Here is an 18,564-nt window from a genome sequence, read left to right on the forward strand (position 1 = left end):
GGGACAGGACAAGGTTCACGAAGGGCTATAGAGCCGTCTTATGACCATTAGTGAATTTACATATATTATATAAGTTTTAACATTACCAATCTAGTTTTTAGTATAATAAAATTTTATTGAATGAGCTACCCGCATGTCTTAAAAATCTACAACAATGTACGTAAAGGACTAAATAAGACATATCTTAGTTTAAAAACTAAGGCTTTATTAATTTTTAGAAAATCTTACCAAAACGTCTATAACACAACAAAATATATACAACAAACATTAAAATCTTTGGTGTTTAGTGAGATTCCGCGGTTTTTAAAAACTCGCTGTACTTTTCTTCTGACATCAATTCCTTGATTTCGTCTGGATTTGATAACTCTACTTTGTATAACCATCCTAAAAAACAGCATAATGTACAGTTTGTTAAAGTATTGAAATAGAAATAATTACAAAATTAATTCTGGTTTTTCCATAACTTTTTTAAATTAAGTAACTAAAACCTAAGTCTAATAAATCCGCATTTACCTTCAAAAAATATATATCAGGAAATGAATTTTTACAGTGTTGTTTGAATATAGTTTCATATGATATACTATGATATATATTTCATATGTGAATATATATGGATATATATATATATATATATATATATATATATATATATATATATATATATATATATATATATATATATATATATATATATATATGGATATATATTTCAAATGATACTACACTAAATCGGCCAGAGACAGAACAGAACTAATTGAAGTCAGGGTTTGGACCGTATCCTGTTTGATCAATCGTGTCTCTCTTGACGTACATCTCTTGACGTTTATGTGAAGTGATGTATCCTCTTAGCTATCAAAATGGAAATCATCAGATTACTAACTGATATCCTAAAAAGAGATTCGGTTATTTGTCCACATCACTGCCTCAGACTTTATGCCTTCATATTCTTCTTCCTGTACATCTGAATATTTTTTCTTACATCACTAGGTATCTAGTTGAAGCATCTTTTCGTTGCTGTTCAGGACGTAATTTTTGATAGCTTGTTTCGGCACTGGTACTTGTTTTTTTGTGTTGGATTCACTTTTTGCTGTTGACTTGTAGACAGAGAAGGTACAGCTTGAAGAAAACGGTTCTTTCCAGATTTTTTGTTTCGTTTTTTGAGCTTTCTGGCTCTAGTCTTGCCGGTTGAGGGTAGCTGTGGCTGTTACCTCTCTACGGAGAGGAATAATTGTGCAATGGGATCGAGAAACAACAGAAAACCGATCACTCCCTGTCCGTGTGCTTTTATGGGCGAGAAGGAAGTTTCTTTGTAGAGTATACATAGAGAATGCAACTGACGTATAAATTTCTGAAAGATGAGCATGAAGTTTTTAGGATGCTACATCTCTCGAGAATGGTTGAGATGTTCGATAGTTGATGTACTGTTGTGCGGAGAGGGTTTGATTTTACTCTAGATTTGTAATTTACTATACTCTGAATACTCCTCTTTAACGTTTGCAGCTTTTGTGTTACGTTTTGCTAACAGATCTTGTCCACAGTGTTCTGTAGAGTTCTGGTAAACACCACTTGTAGGTACTCGATCTGGCCGCTGAATCCGAGTTGGTATTCCCACAACCTCAAATTAACTCTTTCTTTTGCAAACTGTGCGTGATAGCTGCTAGTAGTTGTGTGTCTGAAGAGTATAAGATGTGTTTTGCTTGAGTTGAGTGTAACTCTCCATCTTCAGCACCACCTTTCGACATGGTTCAGGGGAGTTTGAGCACGTCTTACGATGACATCTGTCTTGTGATGTTACGAGAGCAGTGTGTTAAGTAAGATAAAGGTCTTTCTGGGATTTGGAAGTCGCTGTTGTATATAACGTATAGTGCGAGTGAACGAATGGAAGCTTAAGGCGCTCCTGCTATGAAAGTGAGTGGTGTTAATTTTGCTATGAAACTTTAAACGTCTGTAGCCCAAATGTAGATAAAGTGGACTTGGTTCATTTCTATTCTGAACCCTCTATATACGAGGCATATTTTTTAAGTAAGTACCGTTTTGCGATTCCGCCGCCGCAGCGCTACGGTCGGCGTTCCGCGCATGAGCGCTGGTTACCTACATCTCTTGTCTACGCACTGACGCCATTACAGTCTGATTCTTCATTGTATACTTGTTTACTCCAGTGTCTAAGATGCCCAACAATCGTGAGTCACGCTGACAATCGAAACAACAATCCATGGAATAGCGACATTCATCATCACCCAAAAGAGTGAAGTTTAAGCAAACAATTTCTGCCCGGAAAATAATATGCACAGTTTTTTTGGGACAGAAAAGGAGTATTGTTAGTGGAGTTTCTGCCTCGTAATGAGACAATCAATGCAGCGTCTTATTCTGAGACATTGAAAAATCTGCGTCGTGCAATCCAGAACAAAAGACGTGGCAAGTTGAGTAAGGGTATCGTTTTGCTGCATGACAATGCCCGTCCACATGTGGCTAATCAGACCAAAGATCTCATCAAATCATTTAAATGGGAAACTCTAGATCATCCTCCATACAGCCCTGATCTGGCGCCCAGCGACTACCATTTGTTCCAGCACTTGAAGAAACACCTGGGCGGTCAGCGTCTTCAAGACGATAACGAAGTCAAAACATTTGTGATGCAGTGGTTAACAAGTCAGGCGGCAGAATTTTATCAGGAGGGTATTCAAAAACTGGTGCCACGTTATGACAAGTGCCTCAATATTCACGGAAATTATGTAGAAAAGTAGATTAAGGTACAGGCTTTCATGTAAAAATAAAATTATTGCCATATCTTTGCACGTCTTTTTTTAATTCCAAACGGTACTTACTTAAAAAACACGCCTCGTATATAATCTATAATAGTTATAAGCTTTAGTTATAATAATCTAAATAGTGAAAAATATTTACCTTTGTCATAACACGAAGTATTAATCAGTGATGGATTATTTTCAACTTCTACATTTTTTTCTACTACTTTTCCTGAAATTGGACTATAAATTTCACTAGCTGCTTTGACACTTTCTAATGCTCCACATTCATCTAAAACAGTGGTTATGTTTAGCATAGATAGTTAGTTTAATAGATCATATAAAAAAAAGAACTTAAAACCTTACGGTGATTATCAAATAACAGACTGTTGAATTATTGTCAAAATGAATGTTAAAATCCTTTCCTACTAGAATATTAAAAAAGTGAAGGTGCGCAATTACATAAAGTTCATTCGTTTACCAAATTCCCATCAGTAAACATGAGCACGTGTTGATATTCGCCGTCTCATTCGTCAAGAGGCTATTAAATATAATTTATTACCTTAAGCGAGACAGATTCTCATGTTACAGATCCCAACTTGCCATCACTTTAAATTCAAAATTAAAAGTGAAACTGGAACAAACCATGAAGTGGAGATATCCAGGAGTGGCTAGTATACCTGTTGAATACAAAGCACGTGGTGTTCGTGTGTATTAAGGTATAAAAAATGCTTATTAAAAGCTTAAAATATTTATTTTAAAGAAGATCTTTTCGGAATTAAATCATTCCATCATCAGTTTACTAAAAGAGAGAGTAAAAATACCAATATTAAAAAACAAGTAAGTTAAAATTTAAATATATAGAAATAACACGTTGGTTTTTTACTACTTACGTAAAAAGTTGTTAAAAACATTGTATGGCCACATAAAAACATTGGAAGGACATCCGTATTAAAAAATAATCCTCATGGTATTTATCAAGGTAAATGCAATGCAATAGAAATTTTAAGCTTTTAATAAGCATTTTTTATACCTTAATACACACGAACACCACGGGCTTTGTATTTTAAATTCAAATTGTATCGTGTTGATTTTTAAGTTAAGATATTGTGTTATATTTATGTTATAGTTATTGTTAAGTTATTTACTGGTCGTGTTATTTTTTAGAGTTTAGTTTAATTGTGATATAATGATTAAATTTCAAGAAATTCTTACACTAACAGTTTCAAAAGTAAATATTTTTAAAAATCATATGATACATAGGTCGTACATCAGTACGACCCTGTTTGGCTTACACGTGGTTCTATTGACGATTGGGAATTTGTAGAATGAATAGGGTTTAGTTGATATTAGAGGTGGATATAATACCTATATTAGGAACTGTATTCAATTTGCAAGTAGTGTTACTGTACAAATGTACAAAGCGGCGGTACAAAGGTATATATGAACGATGATATGCAAAAACCGCTTAGCCAATATACCCTTGAAAATTAAGATTCTGCTTGAAAAATATTTTCTTGTTTAGGAGGTAATTGACAACGAGAAGGAAAAGACCGGAAGAAAAAGACAAAATGAAAGTCGCAACAGAAAAGAACGAAAATATGTAATACCTTGTAATAAGATAAGTTTAAGTGAAAAACGTTATTATTGAACCAAAGCTATTCGATCCTAATTTTAGATGGAAATGCCCAAAAAAATTAACAGTAAAGGTTAACGTCAATAGAAGAAACAAATTAAAAAGTCCAGAACAAAAGTCTCGGATATACTTCGTTAAGACATACAGGTTTGCAAAAAAACAAACAATTCTTTAAATTTTGCAAATTAACCAAATTTTCTTTGAGCGATCTTCAGATTTATCGATATGTTGCTTTTAAAGACATCTCAACTTTCCATATGATGTCCATCCTAGACTAATTCTTCTTTATAGTACCTGTTCCTTCTTCTTTATATGTAGACATGACTCTGTCTGTTTTTCAATGTACCTTCCTACTAATCATCTTCCTATTGGGGAAGCCTTTCTTGTCGTCTTTACTATTTTATTTGTTTTTATTCGGCTTATTTGATCATTCCATTGTACTCTTGTATTTCTTACCCAGTTCTTGATGTTCTCCACCTTGCGTATACGTCGTATATCTGTACTTCTAGCTCTGTCCTATAGTGTCTTACCATCAATTTTTCTAAGTGTTTTCATCTCTGCTGTTTCTAACATCCTTTTTGTCCTATCTGTGTCAGGTCGATATATTAAATTGGTGCAGCATACGTTGTAAATCGTTTTCACTTTGAAATAGTATTGCGTCGTCTGCATAGCAGATTAAGTTGGTTTTCTCCCATCTCCCAGTATCCTCTTTTAGTTCTTACTTTTTTTATAATCAGGTTGAACAATAGAGGACTCAGCAAATCTCCCTGTCTTATCCCATTGCCAACTTCAATAGGGTTAGTTGGTTCTTCTTCTACTTTTACTTTTATTGTGTTGTTTTGGTAGATATTTTCGATCGTTTTGATTATTCCTAGAAGTATCTCTCTTGCGTACAATAAGTGGGTAACGCCCTTTAATTTGACCCTGTCAAATGCCTTCTTAAGGTCCACAAAACAAAGATATGCCGGTTTGTTGTATTCTAATGATTTCTCTTGCACTTGCCTTATTATAAATTTAGCGTCGGTGCATGATCTTCCTGATCTAAAACCTTGTTGTTCTTAGTGTTGCTGCTAGTGTTATAATTTCATTCAGTTTATTCGTTATCACTTTGGTTGTTAATTTTAGTGCTGTGTTTAATAAATTAATTCCTCTGTAATTTTCCGGGTTCGACCTGTTCCTTAATCCTAATTTTATTATCTCTATTCTAATTAATTTGATATCCTTAATACTCGGATTTGTTGACTTTTTGGATGATTTGGATCTCTAGAGATGTAGTTCCCCCGAGTACCAAATTAACCATGATTTTTGACAATTTATTCACGAGCCAACTTTTTTCGTTGCCTGCTTCCATTCTTTTATCATTGAATAGGCCTCTTTTACATAATCTGTTAACGGTAGTATGCAGTCTGCAAAGTGTATATTGTTTAATTTTTCCATCTATACTGATAACTTTATCATCCCAGTCTGTCTTTAAAGCATATTCTAGGCTTAACTACTTTTCAGAATAATGTATCATCATGTCTTACGACTCTCCATATGAGAAACTTCCTAATAGTATTATGGATATGAAGCAGATGTATCCGTACCTAGTCTATTACACATGGACGAGTTTTCACAATCGTATGTATTAGAATGGTGTCACATATTTTCTTAAAGTCAACAAAAACAAGCCCCAATGGCCTATTGCATTCTGTTGGTTTCTCGATGAGTGGCTTTGGTTTAAGAATATGATCGTTTGCTCCATATCCCGAACAGAAACCTGCGCGATCTACTGTTTGGTAAAAGTCTAGTTTGTCTCCAGTCTTTTGTGTATTATTTTCGTTAAAAGCTTGTGTAGGTTGGATAGTAAGCTTATAGGTCTGTGATTTTCTAAGACAGTGTCTTCTTTTTTACAGTATGTTAATCCAGCTTTGTGGTAATGACACATTACACAGGCAACAATAGAAAAGCTTTTTTTTTTCATTATAATACGGTGAGGACTCCAATTTTATTGATTCTGCGACTATTTGATATTAGCCTGAACATTATTTTTCATCTCTTGCAGTGATTTCTTACTCTTTTTCGTAGATTTATTACTGCCGTATTTTTCCTAATCTCTTTTAGTTCTTCATCCAAACGTCTGTTTCGGAACAGCTCTGTGTGAAATTCTTCTACTAGTTAGAGGAATTCTTCTCTATTAGTTTTTTCCTTGTCGTGCCTGTTCTTAAAGCTTTAAGATTTCTCTTTTGCCTTTGAAAGCTTTGTTCTAACGCCCTTCAAGATTGAATTTTCATCTATTGTTTCCTAGTGTTCCGTTATATTAATTTCTTTATGTTTATGTTTTATGAAATATCTTTATTTAGTTTAGATGGTATGACAGAAAAAGATGGAGGACATAATACCTAAATAGATCGTGAATGTACAAGCCTGAACGTTGCTGGAAATACGGCAAACAAAAAGGCTGGATAGAAGGCTTCAAGGTTAAATAATCCACTCTATTCACTGTTAGGTCACAACTGTCTAATAAATTTAGCATACATGATCGTAGTCAATATGGATTGTAACTTAAAAATTAAAAATTATTCAACAAAAAATAAAATTACATCAACTACATCAAAGAAAACAATAAAACAAAGAATTTTTGAATAAAATCCTTTATAAAAAGGTATATAAAAAACCCAGTTGGGCTATGTTAAGTTGACAAAACGTTTTCGGAATAAGTATTCCGTCATCAGTGTCCTAAAAAAAGTATTTAACCACCTAATTAAAAAGAACATGAAATAATTTAAGTTTTGACTAAGGTTAATGTAAAATGTGGTTAATACTTACTAGTTAATACATGGATGTAGCCACCAAATATGTGGGTAAAAACCCTTTAAAAATTATTAAATGAAATTTAGTTTACATTATGTCTAATTTACAATTAAGATGGTAAAGTTACCGTTGGATTGGTAACATGACGACATATGACTCTACATTAAGTTGCAAGTCCTGAGACGGTATGTCTACGAGGACTTTATTAAAGCAACTGATTGAAATGACAATCTTGGCAGGTTATGACGGAAGTTATGACAGAGCAGTCAGTGTAACTGTATATGTCTATTTAAGACAGAAGCCAACGTTGTTTAAAATTGTGAAAGTTAAAATAAAATAAAATTATAACAGTATCAACCATCAATGTTATTGTTATAAATTATGTATGTGAAATGAAATTGTGGTGAGAAAATTATGTGATTATAGTTAGGCAACCAACTATACAGTGTCAAGTCGTGTGATGAAAAGATTCTAATATAAGGCCCTTTATGTTTTAATAACACTTGGTACCTGGAAAATGGAAACTAGACACAGGTGGTTCTTGAAAAAGTAAAGGAATTAATATATTTAATACCTGAGAATGTTATTCAATGAATGAAATAAAACTATTATGATATAAAGTTCATGTAAAAATTGACTTATAACTCAATTATATTAGGCCCTGTATGTCAAAAAACAACATTTGGTACCTGGAAAATGTAAAACTTCTTGAGTTGCAAGTTCATGAATATAAATATCTGATTGGGTGTTGACAAACTGAGTGATGTAGTTATATTTTGTGTGTTGACAAGTATATGAAATGGACAAAATTTGATGGTTGGAAGTGGTTTTGTAATATATTGGTCGTAAAGTACTCAACTTATAACTTGAGAAAAGGCCCTATCTGTTATAAAGCAACACTAGGTACATAGGGAAAATAAAAGATTAAGTTATAAGTTGGTAAGTTGAATGAACTATTGGTCTATATTGACTATAATAGTAAAATGAAATTGTTGTAGGTGGCTGTGTTAAATTTGAGTAAAGAGAATGAAAATTAAGGTGTTTTTGAGAAAATTGTGATAAACGGATAGACTACGGAAGGCTGAGGTCCCCAGAGAACCGAAGCCAAACCCTGAGGGAATTGTGTAGAGAAGTAAAATAAGAATTTAATAATATGGAATGGGTGGTGGATGACGGATGATCTGATCTGAATTTGGAAGTGTCGAAATAGAAGCATGAAAAGTATTGGTTATAGTGTTAAAGACATGAAGTTTGGGTTGAAAAGAAAAGACTGGGATAGATGGAAAGTAAGATGTATTGGAAGAAAGGTTTAAAAAAAAAAAAAACTTTTTTTAGGACACTGATGATGGAATACTTATTCCGAAAACGTTTTGTCAACTTAACATAGCCCAACTGGGTTTTTTATATACCTTTTTATAAAGGATTTTATTCAAAAAATTTTTTAATATATGGTATACAGCCAAATACAGGAACTTAGTTTCCTTGTGGATAATAAAACAAAGGTTGTAGTATTTTTTTTAATCGTATAGTCGTTTATAGATTAATATTTAAGAATGGAAAGTTTTTAATCAACATTAATGAACATACTACCATATATCACATCGGCAGTAATAATGAGTGCTGGGATCCAACTGTAGAAATTAAAAGTCAAATAGAACGAGTCCGAGCTATGAGTCTGAGCATTTGTAAAAATAAGGAAAGTATTTTGCAGCCACAATCTTAGTATTGACTTTCGCGTTCGAATGACATACTGTTATCTCTTTCCAGTGCTACTGTATGAAGTGAGCATATGCTTAATCCCTTGAAAGCCTTTGAGATAGGAGCATGCAGACGATTACTAAGAATAAGTGGAGTTAACAGAATTAGAAATGCAGAGGTCCTTAGACGGCTGAACCAAACAACACAAATGGTCAATATAATAAAGAGGCAAGCTGGAATACTTTGGTCATATTATGAGACACCCTGAGACACATATCATTCAGGGAAAGATCCAAGGTAAACGTGGTCCTGGTAGAAGAAGAACGTCATGGCTGAAAAATCGACTACATCATTGTTTAGAGCTGCTGTCAATAAAGTCTCGATAATGAATATGGTAGCCTACATGATATCCAACATTCGATAATGGACATGGAACTAGAAGAAGATACTACCATCATTTCTTTTCAATTAAAAAAGCCTGCAACATTAAGTTTATGTGAATTGTTAATAATAAGAGCTAGGAATTGTTCAAAATGGTCTGTTATATTTATATATGTATGTACATATTAGATATTATCACTTACCTTTTTGTTTTACCACTGTATCTACATCTGGTAATTGGGCATATACTACATCACCTAAGGCTTCCTAAAAAAGGAAAAATTGATAGAGTTAACAAAAAGTTGACAATGAAAAGAATTATTTCTTAATAATCAGAAAAGATCAAGCTAGATAACAATGATGGATCTATATAAAGGCACATTCCCACAAGTCAAGTTTAGTTTATTAATTTAATTTGATCGATAAACTTTAGTCACAATTTATTCAAGTTTTAGTTGATATATTTCAATAGAGAATGTTTGACCAATCAGTTTTAAAATGGCGTAAAATGCAGTTGTGTGTGTATATGTACAGATATGTACTACTCACATAAGATCTACACGTAAATTTATAATAAGACAACTCAGTGTCTTTACGAAGAATTTTTTTTAATTCCCATTCTGAGCAAATTTGATTCGAACTCATTACTTTATTAATAGAAGATCACACTACTTTAATAATAGAAGAATTACAGCTTTATTATTAGAAGAATAAATAAAGTGTAAGCAATCCAAACAAAAACTGTAAGGAATATGGTTTCAAGAAACAATCTCACTTTTACTATTCCAGAAATGAAAAGTATTTTGTTGTAAATAAAATCACACTTTTAATGACAATAAATTCAGCCACTCTATATTTCTAGATATAGTCAGACATTTTTATATGCTTCACATGAAAAGCTATTAATTATTATATATAATAATTAATAGGAGCTATTATTATATATAATAATACACTCCTGCCACCAACTTCAATCTTCTTTTCCTTACTGTCTCATATACATTAAGAAATTTTAAATTACATTAGCAGATTTTATCTAGCCTAAGTTACTTGTATTAATGATTTCTTGCTCTACTGACATAATATCCTTAAGAAATTGGATTATTTTACTGGTCCCCTTTTACATTTAATCTTTTCTTCAATGATTAAGTATATTTTTGATTTTTTTTATAATATGATTGAAATACTTAATCTTTCTGTTTTACCTCTTTCTTGTTTTAATCTTTGACTAGGTTTATTATTTCTTCCTTTTTTTTCCAATCCATTGGAGAACTCCAATGTGTTAAAATAACACCATAATTTAAATTCCTGCACTTTTGTTTCTATTATCTTTCATGCCTCTACTACATACAATACTGTAGAGGGTAGAGAATAGGTAGCAACCAAATTATTTGGGTTTTTATTAAAACAACACTTTTTGTATTGTGTAATACATATATCTTCCTTTCCAATTTGTGCTTTTACTTCCATTAAGTGATCTTAAGCTGCTGTGTCATCTGCAAATCATAAATTATTAATGCTTCTTCTTAAAGTGCCATCTCCCTAGAGGGGTTGGCAATCATAATGGCTAATTTTATTTCTGAACTTGTTGCTCTAAACAAATCAATTGATCTGATAGGTACCAATCACATAGAATCATCAACCAAGAATTCTGCCTTCAGCTAACAGATCTTTCCCTGTATTATAAGTCTCAAAATTTCATATTTTGGTCCACACATCACGTGGCCTAGGTGTTCCAGTTTTCTGGTTTGTATAGTGGTGATTAGTTCTTTTTATTTACCAACTTTCTCCAGTACTTTTTTATTTGTGATTCTATCTGCGCATGATATTTTTAATACTCTGCGGTATAACCAGAGTTCAAAAACCTCTTATTATATTATTTGTTTTCTATACCTATTATACATTAATTAATTGAATTTACTTAATATGGTTGAATGTTTTTTCATATTTGATCACTATTATTTATTGAAATTCACATCTATTACAAATTTCAGTGGTTAGCATTTGTACATATAACTTTTAGATATATTATGTATCAGGATAATTATTCTAAATCAGTGTCTCTCTTTCTATTAAATTGTGAGGAAAATTTTAGTGTAGCATTTCCTACCCAATCAAAATTATTTGCCTTAATTATTGTGCACTTGGTATGTTCGTTGGGAATAAGTGACACTATAAGTTTAAAATGAGTTTGTTTTTGACATTTCAATTTCCACTTTGGAAATTGTTCTGAATATACAAAACATTAATAAATTAGGCAAATTTTGTTTTTTGTTACTTAGTGAAAAATTCTTCTAATAATTTAATTTTATCTGACTCATTTATATTGACAATTCAGACATACATTATAAAGTAGAGGACTTTAAAATGATATTGCCAATATTGCTGAGTTGCGTATTAATTATTGTGGCTGTGATATTATTTGACAAACAAATTGAAAACAAAAGATAACAGGGACAAATAGCCTTAGTCAAATTAAATATTAAATATCAGATTACTGTGGTAAATAAAAACATCTGAAACATTTTAAATATATAAATAGTAATATATGGTATAATTTAAATAATAGGAAAATATAATTAAGAATTGATTCTTGATACAGTAGTAGAAAGAACATAGTGATATTTGAAAAATCATTTTATTTAGGATTATATAAAATATACCCTAAAATTCATAGTTTTGACAAGCATAATCTAGCATACCCTTTCCTTGTTATTTTATTCATTAATTCTTAATGGTTTTAGTACTTAGTATTGAACAAAATATAGGCTTGCAAAAAGCTGTTTTAATTAGAGTTTACATTGTGGTGGTAGTAATTAATTACTTTTCTATACATGGTAGATAAATTATGTAAAATTATTATTGTTAAGTAACTTAAGTAAAGACGTTAATATAAAATTAAATTTAAACTGTTTGTTACATTTATCAAAAAATTTAGATTATGTTAACACTAAATGATAACCCTGTCTTATGTCAAGAACAATCTTGCATCATTTATTAACAATAACAATGGACATTACTTTTTCTTAAAATAGGAATCTTTGTTGAGGGTGCAGGGTTTTTCTTAAATGTATAGGTAACATTTATATAATAAATTTATGTGAAAAATATAGAGGTTAAGTACCAATTTAAAAAAAAAATAATTACCTGGGCATACTGTGATATTCCAACAACTCCAATTTTTTCGGTTACTTCAACCCATTCGTGTTTATTAGTGAATAGTCTTTCTAAAATTATTATAAACTAATTATCTTGTACATAACCCACAATTTAGGTACATACCTGCCCATGTGCACCTAGATGTATGAAAATACCTGGGACTTATTTTTAAGTGCTGACTAAAACTATGATTTTTAACTACTTGTAAAACACTAGCACATACTCGAGGAAGAGCCATCTTAAATTAAATTTATTTAAAACTGCTTAATTGATTGTTTATAGTCTTTATCAGCTAAGTGACGACATCTACCAGTAATGGCAGTAGCCAGTAGTAAAATAGCCGTTTATTATTGAAATATACATTAGGTAATACAATAAAATAATCATACTCTTATAAATTATTACAAAGTTGAGATTATATTGAAAAACAAATGATAAATATTGCCTCATTTTGTGTGATAAATACTTAAGTGATTTTTCGTAATTCATATAATTTACATTGCAAAATTATTTATTTATATATTTATTCCAACTTCTCAGTTTAGCGACACCTGTGTAATATATACTGAAATCAACATGAATCTGATAAAAATTACATCCTAAATATTTTACAGTTAAAAGTAGTTTACTACTTTTAAGAAAAGGTATTTCTCCCCCTAGCGGCTGCTAGAAAAGCAGGATTACAGGAATTTACCGATAGCCATTGTAGTCCTGTGTAGTGTAATGTTTTATAATAAAATGTTTTTATATCGAAATTATATTAGCGTACTTTTATTAGAAATTAGCAACAATTTTACTTTAACATATGTTTATTTTGATGTTTCGATTTCCGCTTCGGAAATCATTCTCAAAATAAAAATTAAACAAATTTTGTTATGGTAATTCGTAATACAAAACTTCTTCTAATAATTTACTTTTTTACTGCATTATTCTTCTTCTTCATGTACCATGTCCTTTCAGAACGTTGGTTACCATCATAGCTATCTTAATTTTATTCACTGCCACCCTAAATAGCATGATTGTATCAACACCATACCAATCTCACAAGTTCTTTGAGGTTCTTCTTCGTCCTGGACTGCGTTTGGCTGCTATTTTTCCTTGCATGATATTTTGTAGCAACCTATATTTGGTACCTCTCATTATATTATGTCCGAATCATCACATTACCAGCTATAATGTCCAACATGAATTTGATATTTTAATGTTAAGCAGGTAAAATTATACGTTCGAGTCAATAATTATTTGTATTCTTTTTGGTAAATCAATCAATTCGTTAAATTTTTAATATTTTGCATCCAGTCACATCAGTGTGCGCGATACGCAAGTTATTAGTAGTCTGTGATAACACCGCTCACATGAACGCTTCCTAGTGGTACAGTACCGGAAGTAAAATCTAGTTCCCTAATTGTTTCACAATTCGCGTTCTCCTCTCGCGTTATCAAATGGCCGTGCTGCCAACTGCTGTCAAAATATGTAACAAATAAAATAGGGATATACGTTAAAAATTTGAATAAGTTAGAGTTTAACACTGGTATATATTTCATCAAATTTTAAAAATAATAGCGAATAAAAGCGATAAGAAGAAAAGTAACCAGAAGATTAGTAATTCCCTATCAAATTTACAATGTCAAGACGTCTTCGACTGCCATCTTTCAAAATAAGTGCTTCCACCTATAAGACGTGTGAAAACGCGAATAGCAGTGTCTAAAAAATGACAATGAAGTATGCTTCTATATGCGGTGGTATTGGTCAAGTAAGTATTACAATTTTCTCAGAGATGGCGCTCGAGTTTTATTCACTTTAGTAAAGGATATTTTATTTTCTTTTAAAACCCTTACATGTTTTGCACTTATGGTCGATTTGTTGGGATAGTACATCGTGTAGGATATTATGAAATAATGAAGACGTAACTTTATTATCGTTATAAATTCATCTGTTCAGAAGCATATGATGAAAAATTGCAACGAAAAAAATACTGTGATGAAGAATTTGTATTCGTTATCATCATTCTGGTTTTACAACCCTACGTGGGTTCTAGCCTCCTCAAGAAATTCTCTCCAGTTGTTCCTATCCGTCGCCTTTCTCCGCCAAGCACGTACTCCCACATTTCTCATGTCTTCATCGATGTTATCAAGGAAGCTTGCTCTAGGTCTTCCCCTTCTTTTCTGATCAATGTATCTATCAAAGAGTGTTTTTCTAGCTAGGTCAACTGTAAAATTTATGTACAGGTACATTTACCAGAACAAAGTAAACAAATTTACCACAGAAGAAATTGGAAATCAGTGGTTAAAATTAATGTATTTCTAATTGTTAACACTATTTAGTTAAAAACTCATTCATGTGGTTTTCCGACTAGTATATTATTTTTTACATCTATATAGAATTAATATTCATTAACAAATATTGGGAAAATCCGGACAAAAAAGAAGAAGCCAATAGTTTGATAATGTGTGCGAGATGGCAACAAACAGCAAAAACGCAGCATAGCAAAAAACTCTTAAAACAGGTCGAACACCAAGAAAAAAAAGGTATAGAAGCCTCAAAAGAAAGAAAAAGCGTATCCAGAAAACGTTAATTGAGATACAAAGTATATTTAATAAAAAAAAAAAACAGGAAAATACTACAAACCCGTGAATATTAGCCGTCAATAATATACGCCAAGAATGAAAAATTCTAGAGATATTAGTGGTGAGATTTTACATGATACAAACTCAGTTCTTAATAAATGGATACAACGTTTTAGGGATAATCTCTATTTTAGATTATGTTGAAGAAGGCGACAACATAGAGAATTAACTAAACCTACATTAGCAACCACACATTGAAGCAAAAACAGGGGAAAAATTGTCCAATGATATCCAAAAACTTAAAAATAATAAAGGTGGTGATCAATTTTGGCAGTAATCCATAAACTAATAGTACTTATATGACAGAACGAAATGATACTAGAGGAGTGGCCAAAGGGAACAATATGCCTGTTGCATAAAAAGGGTGATTAACTCGATTGCAACAACCATAGAAACATTAGTCTGTAAGTATCTGCATATAAAATCTTCGACTTAAGAGTCATAAACTCTCTACAAATGATATTAGACATTAGACTATTTTATCACTGCATTATACCAAATTCACATATAGACAAATTTTGGAAAAGTCACTAGAATATAATATAGATACACACCATCTCTTCGTCGACTTCAAAGCACCGATGATAGCCTTTAGGATCAGCATAATGCAATGTTAGACTTTGGGATCCCACCTTAGTTAGTTAATTTCACAGAAGTAACAACGAAAAACGTAAGCTTGTGCGTTAGAACTAAAAAAAAATCTCTACGTATTTTAATATTGTTAAGACAGGTCGTGATATTTGGGATAAACCATTTACGAGTTCTTATGTTTCTACGCCTCTCTTCCTCTTCTTGTCTACTCTTTTCCTTCATCATCCCAACGTCCCCCCCGTTCCTCTTTCTCATTTTGACTTTTTAAAAATCGTGTTACGACATTTTCGTTAGATTTGTTCCATACAATTTTTAGTCAGACTTGAACTAGAAAGGTATAACTGGGTGCATCCCAAGGAAGAAATTATATGAAGATTGCTGCCTGTCCTTGCAGCGACACTACCAAGGAAGATGCCATTTCTTTCTCAGTCCAGCCATTTGCTCTAGCTGCAGCTTCGAATTGAAAACTATAACTTCCCATGTTGTTTGGCCATCGAATTTGGGTGGTTTTAAAATATTACTAGTTCGAATTATGCCTGGTTTATGCCTGGAATGATGGAGGAATTCACCAGACAGGCAAAACAGTTCATTAGAGAACATTTGCCAAAATTTACGGCAGACCTAATAAGCAAAGACAGGAAAACAGTCAAGGTCATAGTAGGTCTTCTAAAAGGGCACTGTAAGCTGAATAGGCACTTGAAGCTGATGGGATTATCAGATGATGAGCTGTTCAGATTCTGTCACCTCGAAGAAGAAACAGCAGAGCACATTTAATGTCAGTGTGACAGTCTGGCAAATGTGCGGTTCTTTGCATTAGGAGAAGAAAATCCACCGGCAAATAGCTACATGGAAGGTAAAATCTCGAAGCTACTAGACTTTATAAAAAGGGTCAGGCTAGAGAATGTTATCTAGGACTAGAGGACCACAATAGATCTGAAAAGGTCGCAGTGGAATAGGCCGAAAGGCCACCTCTCTTAATTTAATCTAATCTAATAACTGGTTCAACTATGGAAGATGATAAAGCTGGAAATTCATATTAGACCTTACTTACTGAAATAATATTAGATAAAAATGCTTGAGGAATCCGTAATAATGACAGGGTTTTTGATACTATTTTCTACCACAAAATTTATTGAATTGAGAATAGCGGTTAACTCGGCTGTGAAAATGGATGTTAATTTAGGGAGTTTCTTTAATATTTTTGTTTTATTAGACATAAATGCTGCTTCCACTCCATCTATAGTTTTAGAGGCATCGGTATGTGTAAGATTATGGTTACTGTATGTTTTAAGTTCTTGGAAGACATATTGATATAAAGCTTTGGGATGGTTATCTGCTTTTTTATATATGGAGAGTTTGGTATTGCTAGATGATATGGGAACAGTCCAACGGGGAACAGTGTTAATATCTGGTAAACAATAGGTTTCTGTAAATTTGAATTCAAGTTCATTGAGGTATCTATTTACCCTTTCATAAAAAGGAACGTCAAGCCTAGCACGTGTTTTAAAGATATTCCTAAAACGGTCTGAATTTACATAGTGGTTAGCAGGATTCATATGATTTGTGAACTAGTGAAAGTTGATTTCTTCGGAATTCTAGGGGACTTCTCCAGCTTCACAGTGTAAAATTTCAGTAGGACTAGTATAAAAGGCACTTCTTATGGTTCGCAAAGCGCTATTTTGTATTCGATCGAGTTGTTTTATGATATATGGTTTTGCTGAATCATAAATAATACAAGCGTAATCGAGTTTGGACCTGATCAATGACTTGTACATAAGGGTCAGTATTTTACTATCTGCTCCTCACGTGTGGTGTGCAACAGTTTTTATAATGTTAAGTGCAGATTGACACGTACTTGTTAGATCATGAATGTGGTGGTTCCAGAATAATCTGTTATCAAATGTCATGCCTAGACATTTAATTTTCTCAACATATTTTATTTCTTTATTAAATAGTTGTAATGCTAGAGTGATATAACTTATTTTTTTTGAAAATAACATAGCCTTTGATTTTGTTATTGATAATTGAAGACCTCTGGAATTTGTCCATAATTTGAGATTCCATAACACTTTCTGTAGATTTGTGTAAAGGGTTTTATCATTTATCCCCTTAACAAAAATGATTAAGTCATCTGCAAAGAGTCTAGCTTTTACTGGTAAGTCACAAGTAGAGATAATATTATTTATTGCAATAAGAAATGGGGAGACGCTTAAATTAGATCCTTGAGGAATTCCGTTTTTTTGAATTTTTATATTAGAGAAAGTAACGTTAACTCGTACATTAAAAGTTCGATGGGGTAGGAAATTTATTATGAATTGTGCTATATGACCTTTTATTTTCCTAAGTGTTTGAATAATACCATGTCACTAAACTGTATCGTATGCTCTAGTTATGTCAAAAAATACTGAGATACATTTTTGTCCACATGCCATATGCCATTGCTTCATGAATCTCAGATTCTAAACTAATAAGATTATACAGTTTTGAACGATTTTTCCGGGGCCAGTAATTTATTATTTTCTAAAAACCACATTAATCTGTTGGATATGATTTTCTCGAGACCTTTACACATTACTCAAGTTAGAGAAATAGGTCTATATAAATGTGACTGAGATTTTGGTTGATTTTGTTTATAAATAGGGATGACGATAGATGAAATCTAGATTTTTGGAAACTTGCTATGTTCGCATATATTATTATAGATATTCAGCAAGTGTTTCTTTGTAGATGAAGTAAGTTTTTGAAGAAATATTGCAGGGATGTTATCAGGATCGGGAGAAGAGTTTTTCGTATTATTGAGTGAGTATTCTAATTCATCCATGGTTATGGGATAATTTAAAGGAGAAAGGTCATCAGGCGGTATATCAATACATTTGGATTCCTCTCTTTCTTTTTTGGTCAAAAGATCTGGAGGAAGAACATCATCGCTTGACAA

The 18,564-nt window shown here is 32.1% G+C and overlaps 1 protein-coding gene across 1 annotated transcript; it reads right to left on the minus strand.

Moving 5' to 3' along the window:
* Positions 1 to 184: 184 nt before the first annotated feature.
* Positions 185 to 12,768, minus strand: ppl (glycine cleavage system H protein, mitochondrial). Its single transcript, XM_072539644.1, has 5 exons — positions 12,535 to 12,768; positions 12,400 to 12,479; positions 9,456 to 9,519; positions 2,905 to 3,036; positions 185 to 384 (listed from the first exon to the last, which is right to left on the minus strand). The coding sequence occupies exons 1-5, from the start codon at positions 12,647 to 12,649 to the stop codon at positions 284 to 286; spliced, it is 492 nt and encodes a 163-aa protein (XP_072395745.1). The 5' UTR covers positions 12,650 to 12,768; the 3' UTR covers positions 185 to 283.
* Positions 12,769 to 18,564: the final 5,796 nt, after the last annotated feature.

The sequence above is a fragment of the Diabrotica undecimpunctata genome, chromosome 7 (assembly GCF_040954645.1).
Source record: "Diabrotica undecimpunctata isolate CICGRU chromosome 7, icDiaUnde3, whole genome shotgun sequence".
In the NCBI taxonomy this organism is placed as follows: domain Eukaryota; kingdom Metazoa; phylum Arthropoda; class Insecta; order Coleoptera; family Chrysomelidae; genus Diabrotica; species Diabrotica undecimpunctata.